The 14,893-nt window shown below is 39.6% G+C and overlaps 1 protein-coding gene across 1 annotated transcript; it reads left to right on the top strand.

Moving 5' to 3' along the window:
* The first annotated feature begins 5,814 nt into the window (after window positions 1-5,814).
* On the top strand, window positions 5,815-10,063 carry LOC111324799 (uncharacterized). The gene is made up of 2 exons (XM_022928444.2): window positions 5,815-6,858; window positions 8,858-10,063. Exons 1-2 carry the CDS (start codon window positions 6,418-6,420, stop codon window positions 9,635-9,637), a joined length of 1,221 nt encoding a protein of 406 aa, XP_022784179.2. The 5' UTR covers window positions 5,815-6,417; the 3' UTR covers window positions 9,638-10,063.
* The last annotated feature ends 4,830 nt before the right edge of the window (window positions 10,064-14,893 follow it).

Below are 14,893 nucleotides of genomic sequence, written 5' to 3'. Positions count from 1 at the left end.
TTTTAGCTCCCTTTTGATTTTAAGCTGACGCGTACGCTTACCATATTTGTAGATCATGGTATATTGGCTGATATACCATAATGGCTAAGCCAATAAAAAGTCTTGAATTGCATTATCCAATGATCCAGTTTTTAATAAATTCATGTATACCCAAGAATATTCATGTATATACAAAATGGGATTGTGTTCGGCCAGAGAGCTTCCATTGATTCCAACTGATGTTTGCCAGGTTTCCTGTATACATGGTATACAGGGTACACTTGGGTATACATGAATATTCTTGGGTATACATGAATTTATTAAAAACTGGATCATTGGATAATGCAATTCAAGACTTTTTATTGGCTTAGCCATTATGGTATATCAGCCAATATACCATGATCTACAAATATGGTAAGCGTACGCGTCAGCTTAAAATCAAAAGGGAGCTAAAAAATCCAGTTTCCTCTCACAAAATAATAATTTCTTGGGGGCGTTTTTAATAAAACAATTATTCCACTCGCGCTTGTTGGATATGAGATGATTATAGCCAACTCAGCGCTACGCGCCTCGTTGGCTATCTATCATCTCATATGCAACGCGCGCTGGTGTAAAAATTGTTAAATACAGGGTATACAGGGTACACAAGGTAGACAGGGTACATGAAGTATACAAGGATATACATGATATACATGGGTACAAAGTGTATAATGGGTAGACAGGGTACACAGGGTACACTGGGTACACAGGATACACAGGCTACACATAGGAACACAGGATACACAGGGTACACATGGGTACACAGGGTACGCAGGGTACACATGGGTACACAGGGTACGCAGGGTACACATGGGTACACAGGGTACGCAGGGTACACATGGATACACAGGGTACACAGGGTACACAGGGTACACAGGGAACACAGGGTACACAGGGAACACAGGGTACACAGGGTACACAGGGTACACAGGGTACACAGGCTACACATAGGAACACAGGATACACAGGGTACACATGGGTACACAGGGTACGCAGGGTACACATGGGTACACAGGGTACGCAGGGTACACATGGGTACACAGGGTACGCAGGGTACACATGGATACACAGGGTACACAGGGTACACAGGGTACACAGGGAACACAGGGTACACAGGGAACACAGGGTACACAGGGTACACAGGGTACACAGGGTACACAGGGTACACAGGGTACACAGGGTACACAGGGTACACAGGGTACACAGGGTACACAGGGTACACAGGGTACACAGGGTACACAGGGTACACAGGGTACACAGGGTACACAGGGTACACAGGGTACACAGGGTACACAGGGTACACAGGGTACACAGGGTACACAGGGTACACAGGGTACACAGGGTACACAGGGTACACAGGGTACACAGGGTACACAGGGTACACAGGGTACACAGGGTACACAGGGTACACAGGGTACACAGGGTACACAGGGTACACAGGGTACACAGGGTACACAGGGTACACAGGGTACACAGGGTACACAGGGTACACAGGGAGTCTATACGGAGACTGGGTAAGAGGGAGTCTATATGGAGACTGCCATGAATTACTTGCCAGTGCAGTGGGGTTCGAAGGGTCCTCAAAGGGAAACTTTTCGAAGGAGTCACCTTGGTATTTTTTTTTAAACAGTTTCACACTACGATTGAACATCTTCACTAGATTGAATAAATTATTTTGAATGCTTTCTATGGAAGGCAATACAATAGGTCTTAACATTTATTTCAGGGAATTTGTAGCCAAAGATGAGTTCACTGGACTTCATAAATTTGAGATCTTTTCGGAGTACGGGAATTGAAGTATTTACCGTAGAGGTAGCCGCACAGGCGACTCAACGCTGGCGGGTTAAGCATCTCAATTATCTCTTCTCGGCTTACCTTGACCAATTTTCCGGCTCAAGATCTCGGAGTACTCAAGCGGATAAAGCAACCCAGGTTTTGATTGCACGTCACTTGTAATGAGAGTCGCATGATCCGAACGCCGGCTGTCACTCATTAAAGAGACAACCCTGAATAATTAAAAAGTAAACGTCGGCAAATTTGCATAAATAGACATTACACCGATTCGCTAGGAAAAATCGGTGTTTGTTCTCACTAGAAGTGAACAAAAGAGCCAGGAAATTTTAAAAAGCGTAAAAAATCTAGAATTATAGTACATCTGTTAATATACCCCTATATACCAGCTCAAAGTTATCGAACTGACTGCATGGGCGCGTCTCACAGCCGAAATGAAAATGGCGAACATGTTGGAAATGAAAAAATGAGGAGAGCTACCCTCTCTATTCCTCAAATCCACCAGGTGTTATCGTTGCCGCTGTTTCAATAGATTCACTGGCGGTAAACTTAGCTACAGACTTGAAAAGAAATTAAGTGATGAAATCACTTCTTATCAAAAAACGTTTCATTCGTTCTTTTAAGCCTAGCGTTGGAAGGGAAACCTTGTACTCTCTGGGAGTTGCAAAAAAAGTGCGTCCAATGTTTTCAATCATTTTAAAGATAATTGACGGAGCTTGTATTTTTGGCGTGTTTTATTGGTTTCTTACACCATTATGAGGCTGGTTTAGAGATTTTTTTATTTCAAGTTGTTCTTTCCCTTGCCATTGCACCTCAATTAATTCATAATTAATCTTGAGTCTCGAAACTACTAATATACGAACATGGCACAATGAACAAACTTCTGATAACTGTTTCCACTGGCCTCTTGCTTCTTTTGGGTGGTTTCGGTCATCTCACTCAGGAACTAAACGGGTACTCGAAATATTTTCAAGGCTGTGTGTGTTACTGAGCACATAAGTGTACATCGACCTTTTTAACACAAGATACGGTTTGCTGAAACACCATAATCTCACCAAAACATGTTTTGATGCATGCACCCTGAAGTAAGAAACTTTTCTGGACATTTTTTTGCGTCACTCATAATTTGGGAAATTGGTTTGGTAACAGACGCGCGCAATTAAGGGAGCACTCATGCATTACCCTATTACGCAATGTCACACACGAGAGACGAAGGTTAAGAGAGAACAGCGTATAAGACTCCTAGATATAGAGTGGAACAGCTATTTGGTAAGGAATATGTTATGAACAGTCATGCTCGTGCACAAAAACAGCAAAAGTTTTGATGCATTATTGAATTTCAAATTTCACTTTGTGAACCCCTTCTAGCTTTGATGTGCTGGATTGCCATGAGTGAATGATACAAGAAACTTAAACTCAGCCAGAATGTCACATGGAAGAGTAGCCTTTTCGCACATAACTCTCTCGAGAGAGAGAGAGAGAGAGAGCCAGCCAGTCAGCTCAAACTTGCTTGATTTTTCAAGCACTCAAAATCACTCAACGGTTGTGGACTGAGGCGACTGGAAAAACCATGTGAAAACGAGGCTTGAATAGCTATTTGTAATAAGCTCCACAAGAGAGTGCTATGATTAGCTCGGAACACCGTTTACAAATCCAAAAAGGCCCTATACGACAGGAGCAATTTTGTATCCATCGCAAAAAAAATTAAGTTAAACGTAAAACTTCAGCTGTGCTCCAGTAGTCAGGCTAGAAATGACGGATACTTGATGGAAAAATGACGTTAGTTGGTTTCATTTACTAAATTTATTATTTATCTACAGCACAGACAAAGAAATCCCTACGTAAGCAATGAGTAGGATAAACAGCGGTAAAGTTTCATGTTTGCATTAGGAAAAAAACGGATATTTCTATGTAGCTGCTGTTTGGAGCCGACTGTCCAATAATTATTCAATTTTAGACCCTTCTTTTTCACAGCTGTCTACAAGACAAGACAAGACAACTTTATTTAGCCAGGATGGCCCAGTCAGCTGCGAGGCTGGTATCCTTAGGGGCCCTGGTTTTTATAAAATTTACATATACACATTTCCAATAAAATTACAAAGTTGAATAGAATTTGCTAAGATTAAAAGAGGAGATAAAATCAGATAAAAAGTCCTTTAGAAGGCGTTTAAAAATTTCTAGAGAACTTCCCTCTTTGATTTTGCTTGGCAGTGAATTAAAGGCTAAACGTCCTGAATTTTTAAAAGTTCGCCCTCCAAGAACAAGATTTGTTTTATTTGGGTGAATATTTCTCTTCTGCCTAGTGTTAAATTGTGTACGTCACTGTTAACTTTAAAATAGTTTTTTAGGTATGTAGGAACGAGATTCCGTAAACATTTATATACTAAAATACATTTGTGTATTTTTCGCAGTGTTTCTAAATCTGGCCAATTTACAATATTTCGGGCTGTCCTTGTTGTACTTTTCTGACAGGTGACGATTTTCGCGGCTCGATTTTGAAATCCTTGCAGACTAGTGATGCTGCTCTCGGGTAGTTCACCCCAGGCTGTGTCTGCGCAGCTAAAAATTGGTCCAATAATGCATTTGTATACCGCTTGAGCTGCAGCATTACACACGGAACAAAAACTCTATAATTTTAGGAGTTTTTTCGCGCGATGGAAGATTCAACTTCTGTAAATGTCAAGTTTTCATGTTCTCTCTAAACAGAACCTTTGAACTGTTTTTACTTGTTTTCGTGTTGGCTTACTTTCATCAACAACAACCGCAGAGATGAGTATCTAAAGTTGAAAGCAGCTCGCACTCACTTCTAACTTGGTGGGGAAACCTAGCTGCCAAAGGCCGTTTAGTATTCCAATTTTCACTTTTGTTTTGTTTGATAATCGCACTCAGATCACGCGTAAGGCTTATTCCAGCATATTATGAAAACTATGTCGTTCCTGAAAGTTTAAAAGAAAAAAACATTTTTTTAACAAATTAACCAAAACTCTTAAAATCTTTGAAAAGTGAATAAGTGTTATCACACAGAAAGGAAGCAAGCTTTGAACCATTTTATCGAACCAATTTATCGAATTCTGGACTTGCTGTGTGCTAAGAAGATGGAAGAAAATCTGCCTAAGCGCTCTGAACACATTCGACAGCTTCTACACCAGCTTAAACGACACAATTTGTATATTTGACAGCTAGGTAAGGTGAAAACTGGATCGTCAAAAATTCACAGGTAGCTGGTGAGACAAGTGTGCAAACTATGTTATTTTAACAATTTCTATGCTGCTGAACCACTCAATGGATTTTTATCGCTTTAAATGTAACTTGAAAGTTCGCATTTCAACACAATGCAGTCATGCAACAAATCACGTATAAACGCTAACTTTGTTAATGACAGGAAGTGATCCGTGTTGAAAAACTTTTCCCGTTAAGTTTGTGTTTGCTTCTCTTTCTCGAAGCAAATAACTATATCTTCAATACGAATACAAGGCAAAGGGTCCGTTGATACCTAATACAGCCATAGCTACATAGTCCTATGTCTGTATTATAAGCCCGAACAGGATTGTACGAGACGAAGAATTATTTTAAAACTCAACCGAGCATGAAAAGACTTGCTCTACGTCAAGAGCTGACTTCATTTCCTGCGCCTTAAGACTAACACAAGCACGTCCCTGGTAATTGCGACATCGTCGTTGAGAATTTTTCTGATCTTCACGTCTCTCGTTCTGATCATAGTAAATGTTTTATTTTTCAACGGAAGAGGAACTGAGCCCGTTGCCAAGAAAGTTGTTTATCAAAGCAACTCGCAACCATTTCCGCTAAAGCTCGATTTCACGCATGCGCTGGACCAGGAACTATAAGCTCAAATCTCATAGCAACCTTTGGCCACTCATAACCCTGGATTTGGCGTCTACGGATAAATATGATTAGATCATAGCAACATATTGACCAATGAAATGGAAGAAAGTTGTTTATAGCTCTTTGTTACTTTGATTAATTCAGATAAACGAAAATAAAAGCCGGCAACAATGCTCACTCATCACACTTACTCATGCCTGCTTGCCACGAACGACTGCCTCTATTTCCTATGTAAGGAAGGGGAAATTGGTCTACCGTGAACGCTGTTGAACGCCGTTAAGAGTTTCATTACCATCACAGTCTGCAACACACGATTATGATTTTGACTGTTTCGAAGTGCCCATCTTTTGCAAGTTGTATCTCATAGTTCGCCGCGAATTCTCGGACACATTGTTCTCTTTAATCAAATTCTACTGGGGTAAAACAACAGTTAATCAGTCGGACGGATTTAGAGCCTTCGAAAACTGATCTTAGTCAGCCCTAAACATTGTGGCTTATTCGGTATTTTAAAAGTTTCGTTAACCATCTGCTATCTGGTGTTGAAAGTCTGATCTACGAACGCGCAAAGAAAGAACGCTCACTTGTGGAAATCGACATTAACTTCGTTCGATTTGTAGCCTGTGACAACCCACCCTAGCTCACGGGAAATTCAACAGTCGAACACTTCAATTCTCTTAGCATTTGGACTTGATCGACCGATCGCAAAAGATCTAAAACGGGACAGCTGCCTGTAATAATACATAACTAACTCGGCACTGAGATATTATGAACAAAAATATGCCAGTTGCAGTGCAATCATGTGCGGAAAGATTTGCAGCGAACTGGAAGGCTCAAAATCCCACAGAGAAAGAAGAAGAACAAACTTCGCTTGATGATAGTTTAACAAATCTTCAATGGCTTCATAGTATTAACATTCAGGACATTGCACCAACGACCACCTCCATAGCTCCTTCGCCGAGCCCGTCGTCGAATTCGTGCGACTCTGGCGACCACAGTGATTCTAGCGATGGATACAAGGACATTCATTGTAAAGAGCCAAATATTGATTACAAAAACGATGCCAACCACAAACCTCCTTATTCTTACGCGACATTAATTTGTATGGCTATGAGAGAAACCAACAAGACCAAGATTACACTGAGTGCCATCTACAAGTGGATAAAGGAAAACTTTATGTATTACAGAGTTGCGGATCCCACTTGGCAGGTAAATAAGTGCAATATTTAACGTTTAGAAGCATTTGGTTTTGTCTGGAAATAAGAAAATGTACATACTATCAGGTGTTATCGAGAACCGGCCTAAGTGTTGATTAACCTCGTTAAGCAGATGAAGCGCCAAAAGATTTAAATAAATGGGCTTTTCTTGAAGTCCTCCCCAATCAATCGTTTGAATTAGTTGGTCAGGAAGATTTACATTTTACCACATCGGGAAATTTTTAGCTCTTCTTGAAGAAACGTGACGGGTATGGCATGTCAGACTTCTTTTGTTCAGAACTATGCGAGTTGAGTCATGAAGTGAATATTAAATATTTTGTTGTTTCACCTAGATGCCATGATTTTTTTGGCCACTTTACGAATTTCAGAGCGACGTTGTCGAAGAACGGAATTCACTCACTGAACCTTTTCCATAGATATTTACTTATCTTGTCAGCATAGATGAGGTTCTTTTCTTACCGTTCGGAGTTTTAGTTTGCGGCCATAAATAAATTGTTTTACTAACAGTTTCTTTTTAAGGAATAAAATTTGTCACTACGGTTAGTAGACTCTTTACTCGCTTTCTTTGACATCTGAATCTACCTTTTAATAACGTGAAATGTACTTTGTCGTGGGTGGATTTAACATTTTCCGCTTCGTTTGCTAGGAAAAGAGGTGTCATTAAGTGCCTACATAGTTTAACATATTGTTAAAGGACAAGACGGTAAATTGAAGGGAGAAAAATCAATTTTTTCTGCTCAAAACCTTGTTTCCAATTTCAAGCATTTATACTTTAGACTGGCTCAACAAAATTAAAGTTTTGGCACCAAAGAGGTTTGCATGCAAATTTCAAATGTTTCCGTGTATTTTTCATATAATGCACACCAGGGAGTTATTGAGGTTTTGAAAAGAATGTTTCGCATGTTGCTTGCAAAGAATGTAAGTTTATGTAAACGTTGCAAAAAATAATCTCGACTCGTTGGGTGGTCAGCATCAGCTTGCAAATCTTGCGGTTTTTGAAAAAATTTTGTTGCATGTGATCCACGAAATTAAAATTGATAGAAAACATATCCTTTTATTCTAAAAATACCATCCACTAGAATTAATAATACATGGTTAGGGACAGCCGTCTGTCGACACAACAAAATTATTTTTAAAACTTACAAATGTGATTGAAAAGAATAGTTTGATAAACTCTACTCAAAATATTTTCCAACCCTTCCACCAATTTTGTATGCCTGGCAACATTTAAAATGGACAATTCACAATTTGAAAATGAAATGCTCTTCAGTCTAGAGAATTCTAATTTATCATCAGGTGACGAGGTGATAATTGTTGAGGTTATTGATAAAAGTACTGAATGATTTGGCTCCATGCTTCAGCTGAGAACCCTTAGATCATGGTAATATATCACAGCAATACTGTTGTGCATTTCTAAACTGAGAACAACAAAAATTTAAATGTTATAAAGGAGCTGCTCCTAAGAATAGGGGAAATAAACATATCCTGTTAATTATTGGACTAGGAAAATTTGTGTAAAACGGGTATATTAGCATGAAAAAGCAGTCTGGCAGAGTGTTACATAATGTTTCAACCCCGATGGCTTCAAAACATATTATTCAGATCTGTCCAAAGACCCAGGCATCATTTGTATTATAATCCATCTAATTCTTCTATTATTGGATCTCTACCTCACTTATGTGAAAAAAATGCATATTGAAATTGCCATGGCCAAGCTACATTGTTATAAGTAAGGGAATATTAAGAGTGTCCCAATATTTCATTTTTTTCTGGACTGGCTTTCACTTTTTTCAAGCTCTAGCCTTAGCAAAAGACTTTGTCGGTTTATTTTCCTTCAGGTTTTACCCCTTACCTTCCTAGAAAAACCTTTGCTTTATTTACTTAAGATTGACATGATAATCTAGAGCAGCAAGTTTTACTTGGAGACTGTCGGTGACAGTCCTTATAGTCCTTACAGTCCTTTTCTATCAATTTTTTCCTAACTTTTTCAGAATTCAATTCGTCACAATCTGTCACTAAACAAGTGCTTCGTAAAGGTAGCCAGGAACAAGAATGAACCGGGAAAAGGAGGCTTCTGGAAAATAGACCCCGCATATGCTGACATGTTTGTGGATGGTGTGTTCAAACGAAGAAGAGGTGTGAATACACAAAAACCTTCAAAGAAAAGTTCTTCAAAACAATGTAAGAAGACTACATCAAAGAGATCAGCAGATTCTCTTGCAAGTCCACTTGATGATGACAACAATGAATCTTGTGACAGAAAGAAACATAAACCTGTTAAAATAAAGATTGAAAGAGATGATGATGATGACTTTTTTAGTGAGGAAGAAGTTGCACCTTTTTCTGGTGGAATAAAGGAAGAATTTAGTTGGATGACAGTGTTAACAAGCGATGAAATTGATGAAAGTATACGAGAGATTGCAGATGCTCATGGAATTTCATTTGAGTCAAGTTCAATTCCAATAACAGGCCTGTGTGGATTAAACACACCTGTTTGCTTAAGCCCACCACCATCAACAGACAGCACAACTAACAATAGCTTCCAAGTGGATCCTGAACTGGACTTGACAATAAGGGGTGTGGGATTGTTACCACCCCGAGAAAACCTGGCCACACCATCACCAACCACCTTAACAGATGCTACACACTCTGTTTTTAACATGCCACCTTCCCCTCCCTTGATGTATGAAGAAGACCACCCTTGGGCAGAAACAAGCAATGACCTTCTTGACTGTTTTGAGTTAGATGACAACAACAATGACATTTGGTAAATGAACTTAATGTTTTTAGTTCAGGAAAAAAAATGTTGTTTGACATGAAATATTCTGTGGGTGACAGAGGAAACAATTGCATGAAAGTCTTAAATAGTGTCTTGAGTTTCTTTTAAATCTCAGGCTGAAAACTGGTAGAGAATATCGGTCTACATCAAGACCTATGAATGAAGGCTGATAGTTTCGAAAGAAACTGTTTGGGGCTGCGTCGGTGGGAGTAACGAAATAATTTGGATATATCAACAAAGTTGAAATGGTAAATTGGCCACCGTAACGATTACAAAAGCTGACGTTTCGAGCTTTAGCCCTTCGTCGGAGCGAAGGACGAAGGGTTAATGCTCGAAACGTCAGCTTTTGTAATCATTATGGTGGCCAATTTACCATTTCAACATTGTTGATATATCCAAATTATTACATCAAGACCTACCTTGCAGTAAATGGTTTGAACCCGGGGGTAACATGTGAAGGTGTAGTCTGATCGTCCGGGTGAGTGTAGTCCTGAGAAGGACTGTTGTCGGTGGCAGTGACTGACGTTTCGACAACCTGTGCGGAAGTCATCATCAGAGTCAAGTGAGTGATTGTTGTCAGTAGAATGTTCTTATTCCAGTTCGTGTGAAACACGAAATTCCAGTTCGTGACTCTGATGATGACTTCCGCACAGGTTGTCGAAACGTCAGTCACTGCCACCGACAACAGTCCTTCTCAGGACTACACTCACCCGGACGATCAGACTACACCTTCACAAGACCTACCTTCTTCCACACAGACTGGTTTAAAAAGGATGAAAAGTAGTAAGGAGAGTCACACTGCCAATTATACGACCCCAAAAGAGATTTGTCATTTATACATAACCTGACAAACATTGTTCACATTCAAAGTTAAATGTCTATGTTTTGAAGGAGCAGTTTCTATCACAAAAGTATGGATTGTGTGACAATTTTTTTTAAGTTGCAAATGGATCACTGTCACTTTTTAAAAAGAGAATTGTATTTACAATGTAATTTAAAGGAGTTTGTTAACTCAAGGAGTATGTATTTTCCATGAGTAAAATTCTCTAAAAGAGAATATCTTTGTATCATTACAGTCACAAAAATAGGTGATATTTTAAGTTATCATTAAAGAATGCTACTTTTAAAGCTGCAGTAATTTTTTAAGGTTTGCACATAGAAAGTTGAAATACAGTGGAATTCTGATTTCTCGAACCTCCAGGGGAAATGCAAATTGGTTTGAAAAATTGGGAGTTCGAGAAATCAGGGGTGAAATTACAAGTGAAGCAAATCCAAGGGAAACAAGGTTTAGTTCAAGATATCGGGAGGTTTGAGAAACCGAGGGTTCGAGAAATCGGGATTCCACTGTACAATCAAAATGTAGGTATTGTCTTCAACAAGTTGTTCATGTAAAGTAGATACTCTAAGGTTGAAAATTTTATTTACGAATATCAACTGCAATATCATTTATCTTTACTAGAAGGCAAGTGTTGGTAATAGTCTTGATGGTCCATTAACAACAGTATTAAGTTTCAAGAAACAGTTTTAAAGATTATTCAAAATATTCAAAGGTATGGATGTGTGCACATAACCACTAGACAAAGGCTTGTATAGAAAAATCTACCTGAAATATTTATGAAATCATCAGGTAATCTGGGGTTTCAAGATTACAATGCAAACAGATTGCATTTATAGTTCTATAAAAATTACACTTATTAAAGATGAAAACCATATCAATAAGTTTTAGAGGTACAAGTGAAAAGACAAATCAGCCTCATTAAGGTACCTTGAAATAAAATAAATCAGCAAAACTATATCAGAAAATTAGAAAATTTCAGCATACCTTTCTTGTGATCGAGTTCTCTGAATGCACTCTGTTCAGAAAGTATAGTAACAGAAGACTGTTTAAACATATTTTTAAACACAATTTCCAAAAAGATTGCTGCCCTTAATTATTTAAAGATGTTTAAACATCACAGTCACTGAACTTGTTCAGATTTGTAAAAGATAATTAATTTTATATACTTGAGTGTACTACAGAAGCTGTGTGTTTATTACCAACGTGTGAGAATGCTTGAATAAAAACTTGGAGTGTGAATTTCGGCTGACAACAGATGTCGTCTATCAACTGCTGGCTCCCTCTCTGTAACTTACTGTTATTATACAATTTCCCTGTTTCAAAAATCATGATAATCATCAAGTAAAATAACAAAGCTTCTAAACACTTATTTTATGTTTAACAAACCAAGGATAAGAAACCTTTCTAACACTGAGACCTTTGTACATCTTAAATGCACGCCACTTGAAATATATTTCAATGGTTTACATAATGCTCAAATATTTTCACTTACAATACTGAACAAAATATTTGTTCCACTGAGACTGTTACAGACAAATCAAGCTTGATGTTTTTCATAATATTGAGAAAGTTAACATGTTTTTTAAACTTTTGAGAAAGTGCAATGATCTTTTTATTCAATTATCATAAGCCAATAGGAAACAAGACATTTAGTTGAGTATATAACAAAACTTTGATTAGCAGTGGGTCTGTGCAACATGTTGCAGTCATTCAAGTTCAAAAGTACTCTTTTGTTCTGGAGGAAAGTAAAAACCTAGTTAATAAATTGTAGTTATGGTATTTCAAATTTAGTGAACATATCCAAATATTAGGAACATGATTTCATAACTGTTAACATTTATTCTGAAATCTTCTGTGGTATCATACAACTTTTACGCACATCTATCATATCTCTAATTATAATAATTTTAAATAATCAAACAATATTCCAAAAAGAAAACTTTTGGATACTTGTCATACTTATCCAAGACAAAGGGACTTAAAGGCCCATTTCTAACTGAGATGCCTTGCGCGCCAGTATCATTTTTCATATATGAAAAATACAGCAAGTAATTCATGGCAGTCTCCATATAGACTCCCTGTTACCCAGTCTCCATATAGACTCCCTGTTACCCAGTCTCCATATAGACTCTCTGTTACCCTGTATACCCTGTGTACCCATGTGCACCCTGTGTACTCATGTGTACCCTGTGTACCCATGTATACCCTGTGTACCCTGTGTACCCATGTTTACCCTGTGTACCCATGTATACCCATGTATACCCTGTGTACCCATGTGTACCCTGTGTACCCATGTATACCCCGTGTACCCATGTGTACCCTGTGTACCCATGTGTGCCCTGTGTACCCATGTGTACCCCGTGTACCCATGTGTACCCATGTATATCCTGTGTACCCATGTGTACCCATGTGTACCCATGTGTACCCTGTGTACCCATGTGTACCCTGTGTACCATGTGTACCCAGTGTACCCTGTGTACCCATATATATCCTGTGTACCCATGTGTACCCTGTGTACTCATGTGTACCCTGTGTACCCATGTATACCCTGTGTACCCATGTGTACCCATGTATACCCTGTGTACCCATGTGTACCCTGTGTACCCATGTATACCCTGTGTACCCATGTATACCCTGTGTACCCTGTGTACCCATGTGTACCCTGTGTACCCATGTATACCCTGTGTACCCATGTGTACCCTGTGTACGCTGTGTACCCTGTGTACCCATGTATACCCTGTGTACCCTGTGTACCTATGTGTACCCTGTGTACCCATGTGTACCCATGTGTACCATGTGTACCCATGTGTACCCGTGTGTACCCATGTGTACCATGTGTACCCATGTGTACCCTGTGTACCCTGTGTACGCTGTGTACCCTGTGTACCCTGTGTACCCATGTGTACCCTGTGTACGCTGTGTACCCATGTGTACCATGTGTACCCTGTGTACCCATGTATATCCTGTGTACCCTGTGTACCCATGTATACCCTGTGTAGACTGTGTACCCATGTGTACCCTGTGTACCCATGTATACCCTGTGTACCCATGTATACCCTGTGTACCCAGTGTACCCATGTGTACCCTGTGTACACAGGGTACACATGGGTACACAGGGTACACATGGTACACATGGGTACACAGGGTACACAGGTTACACATGGGTACACAGGATACACAGGGTACACATGGGTACGCAGGGTACACAGGGTACACATGGCACACATGGGTACACATGGGTACACAGGGTACACATGGTACACATGGGTACACATGGGTACACAGGGTACACAGGGTACACAGGGGTACACAGGGTACACAGGGTACACATGGTTACACAGGGTACACAGGGGTACACAGGGTACACAGGGTACACAGAGTACACAGGGCACACAGGGTACACAGGGTACACAGGGTACACATGGGTACACAGGGTACACATGGGTACACATGGGTACACAGGGTACACATGAGTACACAGGGGTACACAGGGTACACAGGGTACACATGGGTACACAGGGTACACATGGGTACACATGGGTACACAGGGTACACATGGGTACACAGGGTACATAGGGGTACACAGGGTACACAGGGTACACAGGGTACACATGGGTACACAGGGTACACATGGGTACACAGGGTACATGGAGTACACAGGGTACACAGGGTACACATGGGTACACAGGGTACACAGGGAGTCTATATGGAGACTGCCATAACAGTATACATGGGTTCACAGGGGTAACAGGGAGTCTATATGGAGACTGCCATAAATTACTTGCCAAAAATATGCTGTTTTCCTTGTTGTTGCAGAATCGCTTTGATATCTTCTTCCATCTTCCTAATTAGGGCTGTCAAAGTTCTCATCTTGAATCATGTGCGAACAACAAACTATTGTAGTATATATCAGTAAATAGTTTTAAATTCTTATATGTATGACGGTGAAAAATGTCATTTGAAAAGTTGATGCCGCTGAAGAAGCGGTCTAGAGGAAGGCCGAGTCTGCCCGGCTCGGCAAAGGTTATTCGAGTTTGAGAGTCTGTGTATGATTTATGGAGGGCAAGGAAAACAACAATGGGTTTCGGTAACACTACAGACAGTGCTTTTGCAGAAATGTCATGGCATTGCTCCTACGATGGAACTAGAGACTCCGGGGAGATTTTTTCGAGGTGAGAATAATAATTTATTTGCCTGATTTTTACTTGAGATCCTGAGATATGTATAAGCGATCTTATTTGTACAAGTCATTATTCTACAATTGAAATGCGTAAAGTAACCGAGTGTTGGCAAATATTGGTTATTTGTTTACATTTTATTTAGTGTTTGAAGCTGAACAATTTCCTTCAACAGCAGGTAAGCTTTGTACAAGTTTTATACACAGACTCGATTTATGATTTTTCAGTCTCA

The sequence above is a fragment of the Stylophora pistillata genome, chromosome 10 (assembly GCF_964205215.1).
Source record: "Stylophora pistillata chromosome 10, jaStyPist1.2, whole genome shotgun sequence".
NCBI classification, from domain to species: domain Eukaryota; kingdom Metazoa; phylum Cnidaria; class Anthozoa; order Scleractinia; family Pocilloporidae; genus Stylophora; species Stylophora pistillata.
Note: the sequence above shows the minus strand (reverse complement) of the source record. Positions and strands in the feature narration are given on the sequence as shown.